Raw genomic sequence first — 27020 nt, 5'->3', positions numbered from 1 at the left:
GTGGCAGCGCCTGGGCAGGCTCCCAGGTCTCTAACGCCCTGTGAAATGTTCTTTGAAGTAAAGCACTCGGACACCCTGGCTTTATTTAGACATGGCCTTTAGATCTGAACACTTAAATATGTTACAGGGCAACAGATATGGGCCACAGGACATCCTTGAAACTCTTAGCCACTTTCAACTAATTCATGGAATATTTACCCAGCTTAATACATTTCATCTATTTGATTAAAATCCGTCAAGTGTGCACGGGCCTTTGCTTTATACTGCACTCAAACCTCTCCTTTGGACTGGAGCCTTTCAAAGCAACTTAACACCATGGCCCACCAGACCCCTGCCTGCCCAACCCTCACTGGCCTGCTGTCCTCCCTCACTCCTTCAGTCCCAGCCCCTTGGCCTGTTTTCTGGCTTCTGGCCATTTTGAGCACTGTCCCTCCTCAGAACCTTGGCACTTGCGCCCTGCTCTGCCTGACACCCTCCCCAGCTCTGTGTCTGGTTGGTTTTTCTCATCACTCAGGTCTTACCTCAAACGTCACCTCCTGTGAGAGGCCTCCCAGGACAACTCTCTCTGCAGAAGCTGCCCTGCTCCTCGCACTCTTTTCCACTTTCCCATCTATTTCCCTCACACCACTTGTCACCATCTGACATTACTCCTTATGTTTATTATCTCTTTTTCTTCACTAGAACACAGGCTTCAAGACAGCAGGGGCCTTGTCCACTGTATCCATGGCTACATCCTTCGCTCCTATTTGGTCCAGAGCTACACATAGATGGCTCTCAAGGTTTTATTGAATGAAAAAATGAACAAATATCGGAGAGTAAAACCCAGCATGAGAGGCAATGTGGGGCTTCACACAGCCTGATGCGGCTCTGAATATTGCTGGTATGTTACACCTACAGTGGACCTTCAGTACAAAGGGAAGCTACAAATAATTACTTGGCCCCTAACATGGGTCACATCGGGAGGTGATAATGGGATGAAGTCACAGTCTGCAGTTAACCTGGGCCCCACTCCTCCAAGGAGTGCAGATCAGGTTTGTGGCAAAAGGTGTCCACACAGTTATAGATATTTATGCGGGACAAAATGTAGAAGCCAGACCTGACACAGGAGGGGCTGGTTAGAAGCTAAGGGGAGCCTGAAGCTGTGTTTGCCAAGCACTTTACACAAAATGAACATCATGGTCTTTATCCAAGACTGCGGAGGCTGACTGAGATGATGGAGGGGTGGAAGGGGTCCTCGCCACTTCCCAAGCACTATCAGAGTGCACCAATATTAAGGAACATGCCTGTGGTGCCAGACAGCCCAGGCCTGCCACAGTCACCTGTGTGACTTTGGCCAGTTTACGTACCCTCTCTGGGCTTAGTTTCTGCATCTGTAAAATGAGCTACTGCTCCCCCAATCCATCCAATGGACACCTACTGCATGTTCACTAGGGCCAGGTACTAGATATACAGAAGAGGCCAATACAGACATAGAAAATCAAGAGAGAGTGGTGGATATAACAAACTCACAAACACAATGAGAAAAGTACTCTGAACAAAAGGACAAGGTGCTATAAGAGAAATATTAAGAGGGCCTTGGTTTGGACTGAGGGTCAGAGGCCTCTTTGAGGGCATGACATCTGAGGCGGACCCTAAAGGATGAGTAGAAGGGCGAGGCAGGGGGCTGTGGGAGCAGGGTGGGGTGGGGGGAAGCAGGCTGCAGCCAGCCCACGCACCCTGAAGGCTGGGGTCAGGGTTCTTTGTCTGCCTCAAGGGCACTGGGGAGCCACTGGAAGGCTGTGAGCAAGGAAGTGACCTGATCCCGGCTGATGCACAGAGGAAAGGTAGGGGTGGGCTGAGTAAGAGCCGGAACTGATGTTAGGGAACCACTGCAATGGTCTCGGTGACACACAGAGGCTTTGGACAAGCACGGGAGGTAGGGATAGAAAAAATCAGGCAGATCTGAGTACACTTCAGAGGAAGGATGGAGGAGATGTGGGCGAATGAAGAGAGGAGGGTGAGCTAGATTTCCAGCTGAGGCAACTGGGAGACTGGGGAGTTATTCCTAAGGGAGAGGGTGGAAAAGGGCATTTCAGGGAGTGTGAAAACTGGAGAAGGGGCGGTGGTTGTGGGTTATGAGTTGTATCCTGTGGAATACCTAAAAGGTGATAGACAGGCAGTCTTAGATGAGCAGGGAACTCAACAGAGAAGACCAAGCTACAAAGATAAATCTGAGTTTTCAGCATATAGATACTAAGAGATTATAGAGCAAAGAATGCCATGTTAGAGGTCTGAAGGAAAAGAAGGAGCTGCTCAAGGAGACTAAAACTCAATAGCCAGAGAGAACCCAGAATGGAGAACCCAGAGGGCAAAATATCATGGGCTGTCAAGAGAAGAGAACCTATCAGGAGAGAGGGGTGGACAGGTGTGTTGAGTGTTGCTGAGGTGAGAGAGGGGGACTAAAAAGGTCACGGGAGAGTGGGGAGAAGCCAACGGAGAAGACGGATACAGCTTTGGGGGTCTGGTGACGGGACGGAAGAAGTAGCAACTCCTTTCCAGTACTGTGAAGACTGGGCAAGCACATGCTTGAAAAGCACCTAACACAGCACTTACACTTGCCCAGTGTCCCGCAAATGCCATTTTGAACATTATTACAAATTTGCTGTCCCCCCCAGCCTGCCCAAGTGCATGGCCTCACTGGAAGCATCTATTTGCTTAGAGATTAAATTTTATCACAGATGAAATGCAAAGAGAAGGGGAAAGATAATATTCAGCTTCTGACATGCAAAAATAGAATTACATAGCTATTGCCTTGTAAGCATGACTATTTCTTTTTGAAGATAGTTCATACTTATAGTAACAAAATAAATGCCTATGAGTAGGGACATTCCCAAGACATTAGAAACCTCCTCTGTGCCCATCTAGGACAACCTCTGTTCTGAATTTCCTGTTTAACCCTTTCCTTAGGGTTCTGTTATACAACAAGAATCTACATGTATCCCTGAACAGTATCCGCTCAGTACTGCAGCGCTGTATTTCATTCCCTTTCCCTGCTATGTTGTACTCCACTGCGTGACTACACCACTCTTTACTTATTCTTTCTACTGCTGATAGAAATGGGTTGTTTCCACTTGTTTACTACTTTCAAATGTTCTGAACTTGTTTCCTGGGGTCCATCTTTAAGTTTATTTGGGTATATACTTAGGAGTGAAACTGCTCTGTCGAAGTATATGTTCTTCTTTAGCTTTAGTATCTGATGCCAGATTGGTTTTCAAAAAGATTACACAAATTCACACTCCCACCTTGACTTTTGAATTCTGGCCAGCCTGGTAGACATGAATAAGTTGCACTTAAATTATTTTGATTTGCATTTCCTTGATTACGAACGAGGTTGGGCATCTTTTCATACATTTATTGACCATTCTGATTTTCTCTTGTGAGAATGGCATTCATGACTTTTGCCTGTTTTCCTACTGAGATGGTTGTAGTTTTCTTATTAATAAACATTTTTAATATTTTCTGAATACTAACCCTTTGTCAACTATGTGTGTAGTAACTCTCTCCTCCTGGTTTATGACTTGTGGCCAAGTTTACCCAATATAAGATTTGCTCTTAGTGTGGCCTTAGAGGTACCATTCACACCAGAGGGATTTGTATCTTTATTATGAAAAAGATTCAGATAGGTTGGAATCTTTATTATGACAGGTTTCCAACAGATAATATAAAATGTAAAGCCTTTTACTATTTCACACAAAGGTAAAACTGAGCTAGCAGTGCCTTAGGATTATCTCTTCCTTTTCTCTAGGATGTCTTTCCATGGGGGCAGGGAGAGCTTGTACTTTTAAATTTTAATGTAGTTGAATGTAATAATTTCTTCCTTTATGGTTTTCTGTTTAAGAAATCCTATCTTACCCAAAATCATAATATTCTGTATTTTCTTCTAAAAGATTCACCTGCAATTTGTGTTTGCATATGGTTAGAGGTAGGGGTCAATTTCATTTAATTCTATAAGGATATCCAGTAGTCACAGGGCTGTTTATTGAAAAGTCCACTCTTTCCTCATTGATCTGTAATGCTCTCTCTGCAATGTATCTGGCTTTTATGTACGTGCAGGTCAGTTTGGATTTCTTTATTATGTTCCATGGGTGTATTTATCTATCCCTGTGCCAATTACTGTGGCTTTGATCATCTGGTAGGTCAAATCCTCCACCTTGTTCTTATTTAATATTATTGTCACATTATTAGCTTCATATAAATTCTGGAACCAGCTTTTCAAGCTTCATGAAAAATCATGCTGGAATTTTGATTGGAACTACAATGACTCACTACATAATCAATTTGGGGGAAACTGGTTATCTTTAATAACAGTGGGAATTTCTATCATTGGATGCCTTAACTATCTCCATTTAAATCTTTAATGTCCTTCAATATAAATGTTATTTTCTCCAGAAAGAGTTTCTATGCATTGCTATATTTATACCTAGGTATCCTTTATTTTTTGTGGCTATCTCCAGTGGTATTAATCTTCCTCAGTTTGCTGTTGATGCAGAAGTATGTATTTACTTTTGTATATTGATTTTGTATCTAACAACCTTGTTAAATAATTAAGGCTCACTTGAAAAATGAGTTCTATTTCTTCTGTTACAATATTTATACTTTATTTCTTTTTCTTATCTTCCATACTAAGACTTGTAGTACAATGTTAAATATAAGTAGCATTAGCAGACACATTTGTGTCTCATTTCTGATTTTAAAGGGAATGCTTTCAACATCACTGAGTATGATGAATTGATGCAGGTTTTTGATCAATACCTTTACTCAGGTTAAAGAAGTTCCCCTCTATTCTTAGTTTGCTGGTAGTTTTTATCATGAATGAATGTTGAATTTTATAAAATTCTTTTCCTATAACTACTGAGATAATGTATTCCTCTTTAATCTGCTAATGATATTAATTTGCATTAAATCATTTTTTTTACTATTAAACCAAACGGTATTCTTGGAATACACAGAGCTTGTTGGATTCAAGTTAATACCTTTTAAAGGACTTCTGCCTATCTATTCATAAATTAGACTGTTTCAATATTCTTTTCTTATACTGTTCTTGTCTGGTTTTGACACCAAGGTTACACTAGCCTTGTAAAATGAGTTAGAAAATGTTGTCCTCTCTTTTTCTAATTTCCGAAGGAGTTTGCAGATGATCAGAACTATCTATTTCATGAATGATTGATAGAACTCTCTCATAAAAATGTCTAGACCTTGTGGAAATATTTCTGTAATAGTTGTAAGACTATTCAGGTTTTCTACTTCTTCTTTAATCAGCTTTGATATATTATAGTTAGTATTCTAGGAATTTGTCCATTTTGTCTAGGGTTTAAAATTTATTGGCATTAAGTTGATTATACTATTCCAGTTATCCTTTTAATCTCTGCTATAGCTACAAAGTTATCTCCATTATCATTCCTAACTTTTTTTTTCTTTTTTCTTAATTGGGAAGGGAGTTTGTCTATTGTAAGTAGTCCTTTCAAAGAACCAACTTTTGGGCTGTTTCTCTCTTGGATCGTTGTTTCTTTTCTCATTTATTTTTATTCTTACATATATTTATTATTAATTATTTCAATTAGTTCCTTTAGCTTATTCTGTTGTACTTTTATGACTATTTAAGCTGGATGCTAAGCTCATCAATTTTCAGTCTTTTATTTCCCCTCTAATATAAGTGCCTAAGTTATTTAAGATGATTTTCCTCCCTGAGGACACTTAATTTAAGAAACCAGCTCCCCTTCCAAGAGGAGTGGTGCCTAAGCCAACTCCTGACCCCTCAACCATCTACACTATGACCCTTCTCAGGGAGAGAAGCAAGGAGAGAGGGAGACAATTTGAAAGACTTAGCATTTTTCTAGAGAGTGTGAGTGCCATTTCACTGAAGGGACTGTCTTAAATTGAATTGACCATTTAGGTTACTCTCCCTACTCCCTCTAATCAGTTGCCTAGGCTTGTGAAACACACAAACTCAGAGAAATAAATAAATCTAATTTCAATGTGAATTAAATTTGATGACTTTGCTATAATAATTATAAGTAACTGTTACAATTATAGTATTCTAAACTTTTCAATCAAGGACAACAAATACAGTTATTTACTAGTTTTTTCTAAGGTATTTCCCAAGCATGTATTCTAGGGTCCCCCTTTCACCTTAATAACAGCAACATAACCTGAAGAAAAGATAAGAGCAAATGTTTTAAAAACTGCCTCCAGAGTAAACCTCACTGTTTAAGCATTTATTGAGTAACTATTTTTGAGAGGGCAAATACTTCAGTTCCAGCTGCTATGTCAGGTGCTGGGAATACAAATGGCCAACAAGACAGGACACAGAGGTTGCCTTCACACATTCACAGACTCATGGGGAACAGAGACACAAAGCCACAGGCAGCTCTCAGATATAATGACAAATGCATCACAAATAGTGCAGGTGCAATGGAAGCTCACAGTACAGGCGACCTGGCCCATCACTGAGGCCCAGGGAAGGCCTTTCCTGAGGAAGTGACATCAAGCAGAAGTGATCCAGGAGAAGTGAAAGAGGAAGGAATATCTCAGGAAGAGGTCATCCCGTTCAAAGGCTTGGAGGCCAGTGAGGACACCCAATGCATAAGGGCCTGGTAGAAATTCAGAATGACTGTATGTCCAGTGATAGGTGGTCAGTAGTAAGAAAAGTCTAGAAAGGTAAGCAGTTACCAAATCATGAGCATCTCATAAACTACAGGGAGGATTTACCCTGAGAACCACAAGAAAACACTGAGGGGCGTGTTGCCCAGGCGAGGCTAATGTTTCCCCTGTATTATAACACACTACAAATACATGTTCCTGCAGGAACACTGAAGTCCTATGTGAATTTCTTGCTGTCTGAAAACTTTATATTTTTTTAGTTTAGTTTTTTCTTTTCTTTTGGGGAATCTCAAATAGGGAAGTAATCTATATGAATTCGGAGGCAAAGAACACATCTTCACTAATACCATACATTTCTCCAAGGGGAACTCAAGCACACTGGGACTCAAAAAATATATTCGATAAATAAAATTGCACTCAGCAAACACTAGTGAAGAGTACGAGAATAAATCTCTGATTAGAAGAGGTGGTGTTTTAGAAAAACAAGCTGAACAGATCCTGCTCCTGTGAAGCACCAAGACATGCTGCCTTCTGGTCTCACTCAGCCGAAAACTAACCCTGCACGTGGCCCCCATCTGCCATTGCCCTCTGCATAAAAGTTCATTTTTCAGAACAAGTAGAATTTAGTCCCTTCTGTTATGATCAGTGTACTAGTAAGCACAAATTATTTAATATAAATATAGCAATTAGCAAAGGCTTGGTAAATATTAATTAATGGTACTATAAAAATATTTACTTTATAAATAGCCTTTTAAAAAAATGGGCAAATAGGAAGCCAAGATGTTTCTCAGCCATTTCAAATTTAATATATCCAGAACCAAACCCATTACTCTGTCCAGAATGTGAGGTAATCTATAACTTAGATTCTTAAAAAAGTAATAATAACAACCACACACACACAAAACTCAACATAATAAAAAATAATAACAAAGGTGAGGGGGGTGCAGAGAGCATTCTATACTAAAAGATTTATATATTGAGCAAAAAAAAAAGAAAAAAATAGAGAAAGAACTCACAGACATGGACAACAGTGTGGTAGCTGAGGGAGGGCGGGGTTGGAGTAGATGGTGGTGGAGGAGGGGATGGGGGGATAAACGGTTACGGAAAAAGAAAAAAAAAAAAATATATATATATATATATATCCCAAATGCAATGCATGAACCTGACTGAACCATGGTTGGGGGCAGGGCAGTTATAAGACACAATTTGGGATAACTGTCGAAATTTGATTTTTGGACCAAATATTAGATATCATGGAATTAATGTTAATTTTCCTAGGTATGATGCCTGGGGTTATCATGGAAATGGCAGGGAATATCCTTAATTTTAGGAGATACACACATATATTTAAGGGTACAGTGCCGAGTTATCTGCAACTTACTTTCTAATGTTTAACAAGAGGGTGGGAAGGAAATGTGGCAAAATGTGAACAAGTGGTGAGTCTGGGTAAAAGGTGTACAGGTGTTTGTTATACTAATCTTTCTACTTTTATGAAGACTTGAATTTTTTCAAAATGAAAGAAAAATAAGCAAACAACTAAAACAGCACATTAGCTATTTCACGTAGAGAAGCACTAAGCCAGTGGGCCTCACAGAAGCTGCTGAACAGGCAAAAGAAAGACATCAGATCAAATGTGAGTAGGTGTAAGGTGACAGTTTTACTCATATAATGAGGGTTCAGAGATGTGCTTCTGAGAAGACAATTCCTGTCCTTCCCAGACCTGGGATATTGACATCCTCTGCTGTACAGAGCTAAGTCCAGGGGGTTTCCTGGGCAGGGAGTCACACACAGAGAGAACAGCATCGCAGCACTGTTCTAGAATCCTCAGTGATCACCAGCAGTCACTGCTGCTTCGTCTTCCTACACGAGTCGATCACTGTCCTGGAATCTCCTCTCTTGCCTCCCACTGCAGTCTTCCTGTCTAACCTCATTTGTTCCCTCGCCCTCTGCTGTCACCCGCATGCTGAAGAACTTGCCAAGGATTCCAGCCTCCTTAGCGATGTGTCCCGGGAGGCACCGCACAGCCTCACGTCACTCCTGAACTTGCCATCTCACTTCCCTGAATCCTCCCCTCCCCATTGTTCTCTGTGAATTCCTATGATCCTACCAATATGGGTTCTTTAGAGGCCTTTAAAAAAGTCTTGCTTCCTTTCCTCAGTATTATTACTACTTATATCAACCTGATAGGAGAAGCTAAGGGCCAAGTGAATTACTCCACGCCAATAACAAATTGTCTGGCTTTCGAAAATCCATGAGTCTCTACACAAAGGGCTGAGGAGGAGCTGGGTTGTCACCCACCTCAACCATCCTCTCTGCCGATATTACTCTATGGTGGCCAGGGTACACGTCTCAGATGACTGACAGCCTACCCACCATTGTGCCCAGGCCTCCTCTGGAAGGAGAGATTAGAAAACTTTTCCTTACATTGAGCCCAAACTTACTCCTCGTGACTTCTGCCTCATGTTCCTTTTTCAAGCCTCGATCAAATGAAATTGCTGTTCCCCCCACAGCTGCATGTGAAAGCACCAGGTTGCCCCACTCCATCCCTTCCACACAGGAGGCCTCCCGCTGCAGCAGCCCAGACCAGCTCAGGGAACCAGTGAGCTTGAGGCGGTTTGTGAGCTCTTATAGGCTGTGGTCTAAACAAGCTGAGTCCACCCAGTGGAAACATCACATTGGGAAGCACAAAATCTGTACAACATTGGGTCACTGCAGCTGGGAGGGTTCTGCCTGGGTAAGCACCTTCTGTTAATGGCATTTATTTAATGAGAATAAAAAGAAAGTGCAATGAACTATGAAGGATGGCTCAGGATATAAAATAAATATAAACGCTTACCTCCCCTTGGAAACTCTTCAGCAGTGGCGCTACCTGCTTGCGCAAATCCTGGAGCAAGAGGGATGGGTCAGGAAACAGCCATTTGAGAAAGAAAGAGAAGGAAAACATTCGTTAAGGTCTCCTAAAAACAGCTTTGAATTCAGTGATGATTGTCATTATATAAAGCAATCCTGGTCCCTCTCCTGGTTCGTTCCTTAATTCATACAACATAATGCCAACTGGCGCCCCCCAGTTTTCATGAACTTACTTAAGATTACCACTAGATTTGTTTCTACTAAATCCTGGTTATAGACACCTCATTTTGAATGTGCTATGAACTCAAGTTTTTGCTGATGTCAGTCTGAAATTACTCACAATAAAGTAGAGGATTACAATGCAGGTTTGACTTACTTGTATCTGAAATGGGTTTGGGCCACTGTCCTGCACTGTAGTTGTTACTTTTAAGCACTGTTAATGGGAGATACACCTGTTTTGAATCCATGTTCCATCTAGTCACTGGGAAGTTTATCCCAAGCCACCATTATTTCCTTGGAGAAGTCAATACTTTTGTTCCTCCTTTGGATCATTTTCTGTATTTTTATACCAAATTCCATGAACAAAAAAAGATCAAACTCTTTACCAGTCTCTTCTTAAATAAATAAGCTCTCTGTGGTAGGCTCAATAACGGCCCCCCAAAATGTCCACGTCTTGATCCCCAGAACCTGTGACTGTATTAGGTTACAGGGTAAAAGGGACGTTGCAGATGTGATTAAGTTAGGGATTGAGTTGGGAAGATTAAACTGGATAATCCAAGCAGGTCCAGGTCCTTGTAAGAGGGAGGCAGGCGGGTGAGGGCAAGAGAGGATACGAGATGGAAATGGGTGAGAATGACGTAGGGGCAGAAGCCAAGGCACACAGGTGGCCTGGAGAAGCTGAGAAAGGCAAGGGAACAACTGCCCCCTGGAGCTTCTAAAAGGAACACAACTCTGCCAATACCTCACTTCAGTGCAGTGAAACCCATTTTGGACTCTGACCTCCAGCACGGTTAGATGATAGATTTTTGTTGTTCTAAGCCATCAAGTCTGTGCCAGTTTGTTACAGCGAAAATAGGAAACAAACACACTATTTCATTTAGCCCACTGTACTTTTCTGAAAGACAGAGGATACAATATACACTGGGAGGGAAAAGAAGATAGAAAGGGAGAGGAATCAGAGAGCCTGTCTGTGCCCAGGACACGGCTGCCCAGGACACGGCTGTTCAGGCTCCGACGGACAAGCTGATGCAGGGGGACCGCCCTGCCTAAACAAAAGGAGGCTATGATTACAAATGCATCTCTGAAGTCACAAAATGATCTCTATTTTTGAAATATTCTGTAATGCAGATATTTTGGAATGTTTCAGTGAAGTTTACAATTTCACTCCTGCTCCACAGTAGCGCACATGCACTTCTGTGGGGCGCCTACAGTTAAGTCTCACAGCTGTCTGGCTGCGGCTCTTGGTGGTGCCTCACCCTCCACGCTGAAAGCCAGGAGTGGGGTCCTGTCTTTGGCACAACATGGCCTTCTCAAGACCACTGGGGGGAGGGCTGGGGCAGTGGAGGGGCTGGACTAGGCCACCTCTGAAAGGTTCCCCTCGGTGACTCTCACAAGGCTGCCAACACCCCTGCCCCTGGTGTGGGCGCAGGAACCATTAGGGACCCTGCCCCGTGACAGTGGCAGCAGTGGCTTTTAGAGCTACCTCAGCCCAGGTACTCTCAGCTCTCCCCTCTCCCCTGGTCTTAGTTCACATTTTCTTCATTGTGTCTGGGTGGTGAAAGGGTGGGGACGGGGTTTAACCCTTGATAAGGGCCAGGCAAAAATAAAGACTGGCTCACACTGAAAACCCTAGGAAATGTTTCCGCATGAGGAGGTTTGGTGGGCGGGTGCTACACACCCACCCAAGGATTAAAACAAATTATCTTCAAATGAACTTACAAACCCCTGGCTTTCCCCTCATTACTCAGTCCTCAAAGCAAGAAAATTCTAATCTGAAACTGTTTTAGGTATATATTCAAAGAAAACCATTTTGTAATACAGCATATTCCATTAAATTTGATATTGTCAAATGTGAGCTGTGCCATTATCTTATGCTACACTGGAAAAAAAATGCTGCTTATTAAGCTGTGATATTGATTTTAAGGCTCTGATATGGAAAATGGTAAAATGTGTAAAACTGTATGTATTACAGTCAATAAAACATGGCATGCACCACAAAATGAACTAAAGTTAAGACAATAGGACCAAGGTTGTTTTTATTTTTAAGTTACAGTGGCAGCTCTGATTTTAAAAAGGATCCTTGTCTTTTAGAGATACGTACTGAAATATTTATGGATTATATGTGACTTTTGCTTCAAAATAACTTAACGCCGAGGGGTGATGGGTAAGAGTAAGGACAAAACAAGTGCGTTGATGGGTTGACGGTTGTTGCAGATGGATGACGGGACATGGAGGTTCACTGTACTCCTCACCCTATCTTGTGTGTGTCTGAAATATAAAATGTTTTTAAAACACTGTATTTCACTGAGACACACAATGCCTTCCGCTGACAGATCACACAGAACAGGCAAAGAAAGAATTATGAGAATGAGGTGAGGGACTATCTCTCTTAAATTACAACCTACCAACTAGTTAACTGTCACCTTCATCAAGTTAACCTGGACATCTAAAGGTCATCTGGTCTGATCGCCTGCACAAGGCAGGAGACCTCACCGTGGTGTCCTGGCCACACAGCTCACCCTCCCAAGGCCTGACACAGAAGGTGGCTCGTCTCAGATCAGGAGTTGTCAAACACTGTGCTATCAGCGTTACCACCAAATGCTGATATTTGGAGTAAAGCTATCCTGAGGTGGGCTCAAATAATGTTATTTTTATTGGTGAATAATTTACTTTTTGAAAAGTGGGTGCAGATTTGAAGTGATTCCACTCTCACTGGCTTTCTTGAGTGGGAGATTAAAGAAGCAGTGACTTGGGTTTGCCTATGGGAATGAGAATGGCTGAACCTTCCCTCTCCCAGGCCCGGGCCTGTCCTCTGACGATGTCTGGTGAGTGGAATTCAGCTCTCCCCTCAGCCCTTCTTAAGTATTTGAGAACTCGTTCATCTCTCCGTGCACCTTCCTCTCCACCCGTGTCTTCTCTCTGGACCAAACACCACTCTATCCATTCCTGTGACATCCTAGGCAAAGCCCTCCTGCCCAGGGTCCTTGCTCCTTGGGCTATTCCATGTCTTGTGTCCTGCTCTCACTCTAGACACGCGAAGTCTGTTACTTGTTCTAAGTCTTCATAAGTGTCTCTAATGTCAAGATTCTACTCTCATGATTTGTATTGTGCAGTCGTGTTGCAATGAAGAAAGGAATGGTATTCTAATTAAAGCCTCTGAAAATACCCACTGCCTCTACCTAGCTATCTGAGCTGCCCCAAATAAAGGATTCAAAGATCTTTCAAAATACAAAATACAAATACTCAGATTCCAGATTATAGTGATGCTGGATGGGGGCAATCTGAATGGAACAATTTCCTTTTAAATAAAGAAATTTCTTTATAGAGTATTTTCTTAAAGAAAAATGCAAACAAGTTTAAGTTCAGAAACAGAGTCCATTTATAAATATATGAAAACATAATACAACATTAGCTATAAGTACTGCAGTTTTAAAAACCTACAACTTTTCTAAAAACTAATACAAATTAGTGATTTTTCAACCAAGATATTTAATCAAACTGAAATGAGAAAAATGACCTCTTTTCTACATCTTAAAGCCAAAACACTGAAGAGAAATTGTTCAAAAGCATGTAGCTACTGATTTTTCTAATGTCTTTAGAATTCTAAAGTATCCTGATGATGGCTGGATAATCCTTATGAATAAAGAAAAACCTACACAGTGCACCATATCTAAGGCTAGTCTTATTTGCTTTCTCATTGATAAGCCGTCTCTTCTAAAAATAGTCTATGCCTATTTGTCAAGTGGATTTTTATAAGGCCCTGGTGGCATCGATGAGGTAATCACAATTACCTATAAAAGATTGTTCTCGGTTCTTACTTTCCTGGATGTCATTTAAGAGAGCTAGAATTCTCCTTTATCTTTTTTAAAAAAACAAGATATACTATATGATACACAGAGCACAGATCTCAACTTAAAAATACAGTTGAGTTAAAAGTGAAGTTTCTCTTTGTTCCCATTGCACTGAGGATGAAGCATGCAGCTATCAATGGAGCACCACACATCTGGTTACTTTTATAGGCCAACACATATGCCTTCTAGTCTTTGTGACAGAAAAGGGAAATTTTAAACTGAAGTGTTAAATAAAAAATATCTTTCTATACAACAGCAGACAGTAAGTATGTCCTGGCAATTTCTCAAAAGATTTTGGTTCACAGATTTGAGAAAATTCCATTAGCTTTAATTATTTATCAGAAGTCAATTTAGATTACTGTACTTGACCTATTTTTACAGCATATGGGCCACCCAGCAATGAAATAAATGAATAGTCCTTTTCTACAATGGTTGATTTTCTGAAATAATAGAAATCCAGTTTAAAGAAGAAATGAAACCCCAAACATGTAATTACCACAATATATAACCTGCCACGCTGCCTTTGTAGCTGGATAAAATACACATCTTTGTGAATTTTTTGGTTATTAAATAAGATTATCTTGAAAGGGATAAACTCACTCATGCTATAATTTCTTCCCATTTAAATTTCTTTGCTCCATTTAAAACATGCTCTGTTTCTTGGCAGAAAGTCTCTAATACTGACGGATGTGCCTTTAGCACTATGTCTAATAAAACTGTAATGGGAAGGCCTGGGTTCGTGGAGCTGAAGGAAGGTGGGCGCATAGGGGCGTGTGTGCAGGGGCTGAGCAGAGGGTTCCTGGTGGTGAGAGGTGAGGGCGCTGGAATGCAGAGGGGAGGACCTCTGAGTTCCTGGGCAAGAGCGAGTAGCAATGTTCTTTAGGGAGACGCGTTTGATGATGAAGAGAGGCAGATTTATCAGACTGGTAATGCTGGAACTTAGACTTAAGGTGATGAAGGCTAAGGATGGTGCCCAGGACACAGAGGCCCTGGTGTGAAGGAAGGTCTAGTAGCATGTGGAGGCAACTTAGCATGGGAAGGCCCAAACATTGCTAAGCCAGAGGTCCTCTGGGAGTAAGGTCTGGGGACTCCTGGCTTCCTCAGCCCCTTCCATGGGTCCACGAGGTCAAAACTGGTTTTGTTTATTTGTCTTTTCCACTCTCTTTCTCTCACAGACGTACAGTGAGTGATATTTTCCAGGTGCCATGTGACATTTGATGATGTCATTATGTGTCCGTGTATTCTTGTGCTTTAAAAAGTCTGTTTTAATTTCTGTCAGTATTGACAGACACAAAAGTTCTCTGGAGTCCTCATTTTTAAGAGACCAAAATGTTAGAGAAATGGCAGCTCTAAAGGTTTCTGGTCTCGGAGCAGAGAATGGCATACAATTGCTGTCAGGACATCAAGGCTGTCCGTTGGTCCACTGATGACCTGTCAGTATCCCGGGAAGCAGCTGGGACCAGCAGCAGCGTCTTGTGGAGTCTGTGGGCCCGAGGGCTTGGAAGCACGGGCTCTCACAGCTTGGGCTGGCATCACCCCTGCCTGGTGGCGCAAGGACTTCCTGCAGGATTCTTGGTGGGTTCAGTGGTAGGACAAGGGAGGAGGTTCCTCTGATTTTCTAAATCCATATGATGTGCCTTTAGGTCTGATTTTGAAATATTCTTCCAAGTCACTTTCTGAATAAATGCTTATGTCTAAACCTTTAGTCATATTTCAGAACTCTGAAAATACTGCTGTGATTTGTTTCTACGCATCAATAGGTTTTGAGTTTGTCAGAGAGGAATGACATAGTATACACATAATTGATTACAAAATCATCTGAGTATTTACTACATGCAGTGAATGAGCTTGTCTTGGTTCCCTGACCTCAGGGGGCTTACAACCTAGTGCCAATGATGAACCAAGGCTGGATTCCTGGTAGACTGTTGAGGGGATATTCCTAGGGCCACTGATGGTGCTGGGTCCAGAGTAGACAATCAGTGAGTACTTGTGGATTGAATGAGTGAATAGGTGCTCTTCCCAGACTCATCAGCAAGCTGACACTTTATGGCAACTGCTGCAAAGGGGGATTCATGTGCAAGACAAGGCATGTGTCCCAGAGGTGCCTTTTTACCCTGGGGCTCTTTGATAGGAACCAGAGAATGTGACTCCTACTTCACCACACACCTACTGTGCAATTCACTCCAGATCTTAGGCCCTCCTAACATTCAGACAAATAGGCTTTTTCGAATTAGACTGCAGATTAATCCTCCGGTTTAGTGCTTCTACTAGAAATTTACCCATAAGGATGATCAGAGGTGTAGGCAGAAACTTATGTATAACAATACTTAGCATGTGTTTGTATGAGAAAAATGAGAAATAATACAGATGCCAACAGTAGGGGATAACTGTTGACTAAATTAAATTAATTTAGTAAAGCAATACAATGGCATATTAGGTAGGAAGTAAGATTATTTTCAAAGGATAGCTAATGCCATGGAATAATGCACACAACTGCCATTTATTCAACAAATATTTGCTGGGGAGATACTACAGACCCTCAGGCTCGGTTATAGGCTCTCCTTTTAGTGGGGTGAGAGACATTAGTCAAGTCACCACCCACAGAACACTCCATGTGGTTAGAGCCGAGAAGAGAAAGCATACGGTTTTGGGAAAGCATTCAGGAGGCAGACCTGGCCAGGACAGCAGGGAGGGCTTCTCTGAAGAAGAGGCACCTGACCCCACATTTGGACTATGAGTACAGGTTAAAGGGGAGAAAGAGGGGAAAAGAAGCCACAGGCTACAAAAAGGGTTTACAGTATGACCCCCACATTGTAAAAATGAATAAACATTCATATGTGGTTGGACAAGGATGAAAAGAACTGTATCAGTGTTAAATGGTAGGTGACTAGAATTATGGCTTATTTTTCATTTCTTTGTCTTTAAGCAAGTTGTATCCTTTTAACATCAAAAACATTCTTTTGAAAACTGAGGATGGGAATCAAGCGATAGTTTTAAAAAGCAAGATGACTTTTTAAAGTTTCCAGAGCAATGGGGTGGCCCTCCTACAGCTTTTCAGTGACAGAATTTCCAGTCATGGTGACATCCCCACGGCCAGCTAAGCAGCCAGGTGTTATTTCAGTCTGTGTACAACCCACAAGAAATAAGTACTGTACCTGCTAATGCACAGCTAAACTATACTTATTTCTCCAAAGAAAAATTATTTTGTAAGTATAATGAGTGTTAGCAGGAAACCTACTGGACAATCATTTGTTTAATTTATTTTTTCATTTATATAAAATACTAAGGTTGGAGAAAAACCATGCTACCAAACAATATGTACAGCATAATCTTAGATGTTTTAAAATATGTAATATTTACGAACAAAAATTTTTTTAAAGATCTAAGGGAACATGCTAACATTTATGTCTATATGCAAATTTCTATTAACAAACATTCATACTTTGTATAACCAGAGGACAAAGTCACAGATCTTAGGCAATGTTGGGGAGACTTAAAATATCATCTCAAACCAGCACCAAAGGGTCAGGGACAACCCGCACACAGATCCCACAAGAGGTGTTGGGCTCAGCAGGCAAATCACAAAACAAGGACAGACTTTGCCAAGGAGATAGAGAAGATTAAAATCAGATCTCAAACATGTTCCTTCCCAGTCTTGGTCTGTTTTCTTTGTTTCCCCACCCAAAGGCCTTACCTTAAGTTTATTCATCATTTGTGTGGAACTAGCTTACTTAAAATTAAGCAGTGTGGAAAAGATATACCTTCACCTTAGCTAAATAATCAGCACATATTGTTTATTAATATTTACTCGCTTCACAGAGATGCTCAGAGGAATAATCAATAATAAATGATGGGAAAATCTACTTGTAGACGCAGAGCACGCTATAAGTGCTTTTTCACACACTCACTCAAATGAACAAATGGCAACAGAGGCAGGGTCCTTTATCGGTAAGGCACCTGGTGACCGGAGCAGCCAGAAAACCTACAGATGTGGGATCCAAATAGAGACCTTACGAATGATTTTTACATAAGTTTTATCTTGGGAAAATACTACAGAACCACAGGAATATGAAAGGTAAATCATAATTTCCAAATGGAATTATTTATATCATACGGTTGGAAATCAAGTCTAAGAAGCATGTGACTCAGTTAGTAACTAGGAAATTTAAACCTTTGGAATTAGATTTTATGTTTAAAGATGCCCAGAGGCTTCCCAGTGGATTACCTCAATCTAACAATTAAGGAGAAACAAAAACTTCCGGGGGAAAAAAAGGCTTCCTGAGGGCTTCCTGGTGCTTGTTCACTTCAACACCCCAGACAGCAGACTGACTAGCAGGCTGCTGGGAAGGGGACCCAACCCCATCGCACCAAGGGAAGTGCATCTGAGGGCACCAGAAACGGCCTCCTTAGCTTTATCCAGTCTTATCCAGCAGGTCCCAGGCTCAGAGATCCTAGAGGTCAGGGATGAGGTTCATGATATCCCAAGTATGGGGAGAAATTCATCATGCTGGTTATGCTGTGACCTGAAGGTCCAAAGATACTTCATTCATTGACTTTTCACTCTTGTTAGTCTGCGTAGCTCATGGAGTATGTCTGCAAAGAAGTCTTCTTGGTATTGATGAGTATATCCAACTTTGCAGTTCAAAGCATGCGTCCCATTTCAAAATTAACACATTTCATGGGAAATCCTAAGTGGGGAAGAGTGGCTTTGTGGTAGGAGTGAAGGGCGTACTGAGTGTCCCTTATGGATGCCATAAATAAAACTTTTAAAGGCACTTATAACAGCAACCCCCTATGAAGGTCTCTTCTAGGCCTGCTGCCTGTGGAGTGCCAGGACCCTGGATGGCAAGAGCCAGTCACAGCTTGGAAACCACTGGACTTAGGGAAGCAGAGGGTTGGGTGTTCATTTTTAATCCTGTCCCTGGAAATGAAACTTTGGATTACAATGAATTACATCTAACATCATAACAGATTAAAGAGACGAGAGTGTATATATGAGCAACTCGGCTGAAAAAGCACAGACCCCTCGATTTCTGGTATGGGAGGAAGAGTAACTAGCCATAGAAAATACACTGGATATGTGTACTTGGGTCTGTAGAAAACTGTTAACGCTGAGAGAATTATTCTGTGTTTTTGGTAAACACATGGCTTTAAAATACTTTTGGAATTCCTCTAGCAATCTTTCTCAGGCCTTTCACCAAATACTAACTTTTGCATAGTCCTGGAAGTTTCTTTTGAATACATAGTATAGCTTCTTTGTAGTGAAACAATTCAGGAAAGAGATACAATTTAACAAATTCTATATCTCTTGGCCGGAGCTGCTGGTCCTGCTAGATGAATCATAGAGAAGTCCATAAATGTCGAGGCATTTGCACAGACTTTTCTTTTCTTACCATATATGGCAAATATAGATCTATTTATCTCCAATCATCTAAACTACAGCTTTAGCATTTTTCTTACCTTATTGCCTTTCTTAAAAATGTCTCTTAATCTATGACTCACCCACATAAGAGAATACACCCAACGACAGTACCGACATCCATAACCCCAGGTTGGGGTGTCTTGTTTGGTTTTCTTTTTGTATAAGGACAGCATGTTTTACATCAGTAAATATTTGAGGTGGGTCAAAGTACCTAGTTATTTAAGTTCTTCCCATAACTTAGCAGAGCAACACAGGGTATAAGGATTTTCACAAGAATTTAACCTGAGCAAGTTTTCTTCCCCAAGGAATCATATTTCTTCATCACACACAGGAATCAGCTAAAAAATAGTGACTGGTGATTTTTTTTGGTATATTCTTTAAAGAGATAAATACCAAAAATATCTTCAGGCTTCTAAAAGCTGACTACAGGGAAAGTCTCTGACTGGTTAAGGTTGTTTATGAATTCTCTGGGGAATGCTTACTGCATTCATTCATTCACTCATTCATTCACTCACTCACTCAATATGTACTGAAAACCAAGCTTAGAAAGATGTGAAGATGAATGGCTCCAGGTCTGCCCCACTCCTGAGAACTCAGAGTGGGAGCAGGACACACAGGGAGGGGGAACAGAGTGCTCTGTTTCAGAGAGAGACAGCTTTGGCTGGGGCTGGGGCGGTAGGTGAGTTTAGTGGAGCTTTGGAGTAAAAACATGGAGGTGGGCATGGAGAGGAAACATGGCACAAGTGCAGGGAAGGCTGTGGGAAGGAACAGTGAGGTTACTACAGCTGCCCAGAGGAATGATGTGGGCTAGGTGGTCTGCCCAGGCACAGGGGCCTGCATGCTGCTGAAGGCAGCCAGGAGTTGGCCTCTTCATGACCCAGACAATACAAGGAGTCCAGCCAGAGAGGCTGCAGGATAAAGTACAGTTATCAGTCTGTCTTCTCCTTTTACTTTCATATTTCCCTTGTGGGAAGTGCAAAGACTGCAGATATAACCTTTAAAAGATGCTGACGGCCCACAAAAGATAAGTGAAGAAAACTGGCTGTAGAGCCCAGGGTTCAAACATCCAGCTATCCAACCCAAGGCTGAAAGGATTCACCTGCAGATGTGCACAGTAGCCTATGACACGTAATTGCTTCCATCAGGCGAATACTTGAGGCTCTACATAAACAAAAGGGTGTGTGCTGGGAATGCCCATATACTCAGAGGACCACTGGAAAACCCGTTTATAAAAATAAATAATGCGATATCAACAATATGGCAACCTATGCTTAAAACTTCATCTGATGAAATTATTTTGGAATACTCTTTAAAAGAGTCTTTTCTGTAGTCCAAAATTAGCTGTAACAAAATGTGTATTTTAAATTCAAGGGTCTAGGTAAAATAACAAAAAAGCCCCCCTTGAATGAGGGAGCAAACTTAGTCTCCCGCCCTGGCTGGGTGCCAACTCCACACGGTGCTCACAACTTACACAGAGGGAGTTACAAAGAGGCAGAGGAGGCTGTCTCCCAAATACCATCGCCACCCTAGGAGAGAGGGAAACCTTTCCAGAAAGGCATTTCTTGGTGGTCTTGGGGAAAGAGTTTAGGGGAACAAGTGGCTTCTGCCAGGCAGAGAATCACGGGATCTGAGTCTGCCCTTCTCCAAATGCTCCCTGCATGTCAAGTCTTGGGTTAGGCAGTGCTTTGACGCATTGCCCTCTTATGATTCTTTGTAACATGAGTCTCTTATCTGATTGCCACTACTTGGTAGGAATGTTATGAAAACAGATGGCAGCATGGATATCCTATAAAATGATATATCCAGATAGGGCTTTTTCCAAACAAAATTTCCTTTTGAGGGGTTGTAGAAATAAAGTTCAATAAATTAAACTATAATACATGCCTTGGGCTGGGAAATGTAAATAAAAAGCCTCTGACTGGCATGGTTTGGAACAGTCAGTAAGTCACTGGGGTGGACACAGAACTCCCTCTGAGCTCATTCAGTACCTCACCTGAGACTCTTCAGGATACTCTTTATCATGTAAATGTGCATGCATATACACAGACACAGACAGACAGACAGACAGACAGACAGACACACACACACACACACACACACACGATGAGAAACAAGCAGCTCCCCTGTGTGTGGCCTTATAACTGACGCCCATATTATCTGAATACAGATTTGATTCATGAAATGCTGTGTGCGGTTCAGTCACTGTTAATCTCCCTTTCTTATGTAAGTACACCTGCAGAGTCATCCTTACAAAAAATTCAAATTGACCTGGGTTGAAATCCCAGCTGTGTGTGAATTAGGCTGCTTTCTTAAACTCTCACCTTTCTGAACCTCAGTTTTGTCTGCTGTTAGGAATAATGTTACTAGCCTTATAAGAACAGTGTCCAGCACAAAGTAGGCACCCAGTAAATATTTTGAATGAACAAGCACAGTAAGTCCTCAATGTGTTACACCGTGACAGTGACAATGATGATCATGACATTACACCCATCTATATATGCACTACTCAGACTCCCTAAACCTCTATGTCTTTTACCTATGCAGTCTGCAAAGCGTTCCTTAGTTACAGGTAGGTATTCAGGTATCTAACCTGATGGATGGCAGGGTTGTTATTTCTTCCTGGGCACTTAGCTTTCAAAGGCTTGGCATTTATTCAATCAGTTCACTCTATGCTGCTGACGTCTGGCCAGCAGCTCCCTCTCAATAACCCCTGATCTCCCAAGCTCTTCCCTACTCTGTCCCTCAGGCTGCCACATGCAACTCATGATGTCCTGACAGAGAGGGCTTTTCCCAAACAGAAATTTCTAAACTAGCTCTGCCTGCTAGTTTGTAGCCAGGGGAGGTCCATTAATGTCACTGTTTTCCTCCATTGCTATCCTAAACTCAGTACTTTGCCCCTTGTCTCCCAGATGACTTCCTAGGCCCATCCTGTGGGCACCCAGCATTTTCCTATCAGAGAATCTGGCACTGACAGCAAGGGAGGCTGCTCTCCACGTTTTTTCTTGTTAAGAAGTCTGCTATTCTGAGAGGTCGGAGAGTGACCTTTCATCTTCAAGCTCCCTGCGTGGGCTAGAGATGCTCTTTATATGTTTTAACATGTGGCAAAGAGAGATTAAGCTAAGTGAGGCATGCCATTCACGCAGGCTCGCTGAAATTATGCCTGCTAATCTTTTAAATGGCAAGAATATTATGTAATACAAAAGGAATCTTAGTAATTCTAAAGCTTTTACCCAACTGAGAAAGTTTAAGTTTACAGAAACACATACTAGAGATAAAGAAGTTCAAGAAGGCTGGCCAAGGCCAAACGAGGAAGCAAAAAGATTCTGTGGTAAGAGAGAAGGGGTGGAGGGTGGAGGGTGAAGGGCAAAGGGAAAGGGCAAAAGGCTGAGGTTTGAGACCTGGCCTGCGCCCTAACTCTTCAATCGGTTCACTTGATGAAAGAGGCTCAGCTCCCTGGTCTGGACTGAGCCATTTCCTGGGCTTTCTCAGGACTGAGCTGCTCTGCTGCTCCCACACAGCCTTCCTGTAGCAGATAATTTAGGGTGATGCCTAGCCCCATCCTGAGAGGAATTCTAAGGGCATCATTCATGTGGCCAGCATCACAGCAGGTACTACATGATGCAATTTCATGTGAACAGCCCTTCAGGTGTGTATCCTGTGTAAATAGGAAATCTGGGGCTGGACAAGGCAGTGTTTTACCTGAGATTATCTGGCTATGATGCAAATTCAGGGGCCGTCTGGTGTCAAAGCTACTACACCACGTTGTCTGTCTCCTAAGCTATATTTCATCTGAAGCTGCCACAGGTGGTGGTCCAAGTCTTCGTATGCTACAATCAGGTTACTCACGGGGACCACTGGAGCACGCATAGCCAAGGGTTCCCTGTGCCTGCTTCCTTTCCAGGGCTACCTGGAACCCTGACCTCACTTCTGGGAAGCCTGAACCATGGTGACTGATCAAGAACCCAGTATATTTCTGATATGCTACACATGAACCTGTGCTCGCCAGAAAAAAAGAAAAATCCTGATAAAGGGCCTGCCTTGAAATCCTGCAGTCATGATTTCACAGAACTGTACCTTAGTCTCTCTTCTTGAAAACATTTTTTTGTTGTTCACCTTAAATGTGCAATTTGATATTGTTACTTTCCTACACATCTTATCCTACTCAAAGTAAGGAAAGGGCTGTCCCCAGACATGCATGTTCATAGCAGAGTAGGACAGAGTGAGAATCGGCATTCAGGTGCTTCTGGCAAATGTCGACCCAGATGGTCATTTTAACCGTTGAGGTGAGTGCGCAGAGTCTGCCTGTTCATTTCAACCTTGCACAGGAGAAGAAAGATGTGCGATGTGCTTGCAAATAATGGCACAGGGTGGGATGAAAGAAAGGCACAGGTCAAATATGATGGGTGCTCAAGTGAGAGAAGGCCTTTCTTGCTGGATCAAGGAAGGACATGAGGAGGAGGGGGCATGTGACGTGGGGTAGGGTGGGGGGACATGCTTTCTACAAAAAGGCAACAGTATAACCAAAGGGAAAAAAGAAGTGAGTCAAAGGTACCTTCCAGGAAAACCAACATGGAGTGAGGTGTGTGGGAGACAAAGCCAGCAAAGCCAGGCCCCCAAAGGCCATCTGGGCCACTTGGAGGACACAGACACAGCCTCAGAGGTAAGGAGAGCCACCGCCTGTGGCAAGGGAACAGAGGATCAGATCAGGGCTTGCTTTAGGAAGGTTCACCTGAGAGAAGTTTATAAGATGAGCCAGAGGGGAGAAAGCATAAAGATGAGGACACTGATTGGGAAATAAATTCTAGGTAAAGATAGTAAAACCAGAACTGGGGCAATGGCAATGGAGAGGGAGAAGGAACACGGTGTTCTCCAGAACCAAGACAACAAGATGTGGCAAGGGTGGTGATGTGAAGACAGAAGAGATAATGGAGATGAAGGCAGTGTGAAGGTTCAAGCCAGCGTGACGGGCCAGTGGCCCTCCAGCCAGGTGTGAGGAACAGAGGGCGGGAATAGGCCTGGAATGCTGATGAACCATGAGAAACATGCTTCTGAAAATACTAGGAACTAGCACAGATTTCCAAAAGGAAATCGTGATCTGGAGAAATGAGGCCCTGGGAACATGAGTGGGCAGTAACGAGGGCCTGTGGACAGGGCCCTTGAGGGACATCCACACATCAGGAGAAGGAAAATGACACAGGATAAAGTTACAGGTTCTGAAAGGGACAACAGGATAAGGCCTGTGAAAACGCTAAAGGCCTTGGTGGATAGTATAACCTGAAAGAGAGCAGAGATTAAAAGCAAGAGTTTAGCCCAGCTGGTGTGGCTCAGTGGATTGAGTGTTGTCCCATATACCGAAAGGTTGCAGGTTCAATTCCTGGTCAGGGCATATGCCTGGGTTGCGGGCTCAGTTCCTAGTAAGGGATGTGCAGAAGGCAGCCAATCATTTCTCTCTCATCGACATTTCTCTCTCTCTCCTTTTCCCTTCGTCTCTCTCTAAAAATCAATAAAAACGTATTTTTAAAAAAATGTTAAAAAAAAGCCAGAAGTTAACCAACTTGACTTAAAACATTTCAGACTGAGGGGGCAACTAAGGCTCGTGAGTAGACTCTATGCCCCTGAAAAGGTCAGTAGCAGAGGTAAAGAGAGTGACCCCAAGGCAGCTGGTGGAGAGCTACTGTGCTGAGGATGACGACAGCAACAAAACAGATAAGCAATACATTTTTACACAAAAAATCTGGAAAAGCAAAGGCTTTCCTGCAGCCTAGTCCACGCTGGAAGGGAAGGGGCAATGTCTCGTTGCTCTTTGGTCCCCAACATGTGTGGTTTCTTGCCATGGTAGTTGCAATGATGCTTAATCTGATGTATTGAGCAGTTTCCATTCCTGCCACAGACATCTCATTGTAGATTAAATCAGTTTTTGAAGATGAACAGCCAAACTCATTCACTGAAAACCTTACTTCCCCTGAAAAAAAGAAAATCCAATCTGCCTGGATTCTGATAGTACTGGCACTCCAGGGTTCTGCTTTAAGGGAACAGTGCAATGTGTTTAGCAGTCGAGAGATTTCTAAGGAGGCTTCCCTGTTTAAACAGTAACTAGACAAAATACAAACAAACAAACAAAAAATCCAACCCAAAACAGTAACTAGACAACTGGCCTGGTCATTAAAAAACAGGTTACCAACTGGAGCCTCCAAAACGGGTCCAAACCAATGAAGATTGACCTACATGCCAGTTAACCACTGACAATCTTTTCCTCTTCATTCCCAGGTTAAAAGAAAGGAGACTGGAACAAAACAGAGGTGGCTTTTTGGCTGAAAGGCTGCAGCTCCACCTGTAAAACTTGCACCTACTGCTTTCCGAGATCCACAGCTAATAACCAAAAACTTAAACTCCTGTTACCTTGTTTTTCCAAGCTAATCTTCCATCATCTCCAAAAACTGACTGTTTGGATCAACTCACCTACATACCCACCCATTCCTCACTGTTTCTCTCTTTGGAGAGCTATGAGCTGTTCTTTCTTCAGGAAAAGGGCCTAACAGAAGCCACACCAGCTGCATCTCCAGGAGCAGGTTCCAGAAGGGACATGATCTTTCCAGAAGGCAAAACGTGCTTCCCATAGGCCGTGCTGCTGTCTCCTCAAGCTCCCCCAGCCTCTGTCAAAGGGGGGCTGCAGGCCCACAGTAGATTAAGTAGAGAGGAGATGGACCCAGAATCGATGGGACAGAGCTCTGGAAACCACATGGCAGGAAAACTGCCCTCTGCCCTCAAAAGGAGAGGCCAGCAGTCCACCCATGGGCTGTAAATGATGTAAAGGTGGCTCCACAGGTCAGGGCAGCACTGAGCTTAGAAGAGAACAAAGAACAGGAAAGGAAAGGGTGGCAAAGGCAGGCACTTGACAATGGTCAAAAGAACTCCTCTTCCTAGCATTACGGGGCCCTGGGGCCCAGCACCAGACAGAGCAGCCAGACTCGTGCGCAGAGAACAGCTGCATTAGTAAGGAACACCAGAAGGAGATTTTTTTGATGCATCCACAGGAGTTTTCCACAGGTGCTTCCCAACTCTATGGAAGGCCAGGTTTTCAGTGAAACAGGGAAACGGTATGATTCCCAGTGACTTCTGGTCAGAAGCCTTCTGCAGGAGGCAAAGTAGGAATGTGAGGGGAACACAACCTGCAGAATGCACCTGTGACAAGCAGCAGACCATCCATTCCAGGGTCACAAACTATAGCCAGCCTAACCAATCTAGTGGCTGCTGATGTTTTTATGAACTATGAGCTAGGAATGGTTTTTACATTTTTAAATGGTTACATTTAAAATGGTTAGATAAATACCTACCTAATAACTAATTTTGCTCTTGGCAGGCCAGGCCTAAAATATTAAGTATCTGGACCTTTAAGAAAAAGTTTGGGGCCACCTTGATGTGATCCGGTTCTCCTCTTTGGTTGTCCTTGCCACTCCCCTGTCACAGGTGTGTGTACCTGTGAAAAGTTTGGGCACTGTTTCACATGCCAAAAATTAGGCCAAGTGGAAGGAGCCAGGAGACCAGAGCCTCATAACTCTCCACCTGTGTACCTGGGCAGGTATCACCTACCAGTCTCAGTTTCCCCACCTGGGAATGACTCAAGCTAAAAGGTTGCTATGAACATCAAAATGAGATTGGGATATGAATCTACTTTTTAAAAAGTTTGGAACACTTTGGGGATGAAAGTTTGTCAGCTGTGGTTATTTATGAGTTGATTTAGCACCAAAATTTATTTTATTTTTTTGTAAACATTGAAGCCTGACATTCTCTTCTAGTCCACAGGAATATTGAAGGCGTGGGAGGACTTGCTCAGCTGCCAAACGGACGACCTGAGCAGTCTAACTCGTGCTCCCATGATACAATTTCATCACCAGGTCGTATCTCGATACGTATCCCTCCCTGTTCGTATCTCGATAAACCCATCTGCCTGGGGGAGAAGCTACTGGCCCACTGGAGACAGCTCACCCATTCGACATTCTGCCATTTGGAAAATCTTTCTGGCTCTGCATCCAGATGTA

At 42.6% G+C, this 27020-nt stretch overlaps 1 protein-coding gene across 5 annotated transcripts in view; it reads right to left on the bottom strand.

Moving 5' to 3' along the window:
- Window positions 1-27020, bottom strand: part of CUX1 (cut like homeobox 1) — a 336917-nt gene that overhangs the window by 169836 nt on the left and 140061 nt on the right. For all 5 annotated transcript variants that reach the window (XM_087815583.1, XM_087815584.1, XM_087815586.1 and 2 more), the window contains exon 3: window positions 9476-9523. In XM_087815583.1, coding sequence (XP_087671709.1) covers window positions 9476-9523 — 48 coding nt within the window. The remainder of the gene's footprint in view (window positions 1-9475; window positions 9524-27020) is intronic.

This window comes from Miniopterus natalensis, chromosome 3, assembly GCF_054644295.1.
Source record: "Miniopterus natalensis isolate mMinNat1 chromosome 3, mMinNat1.hap1, whole genome shotgun sequence".
Classification (NCBI taxonomy): domain Eukaryota; kingdom Metazoa; phylum Chordata; class Mammalia; order Chiroptera; family Miniopteridae; genus Miniopterus; species Miniopterus natalensis.
Note: the sequence above shows the minus strand (reverse complement) of the source record. Positions and strands in the feature narration are given on the sequence as shown.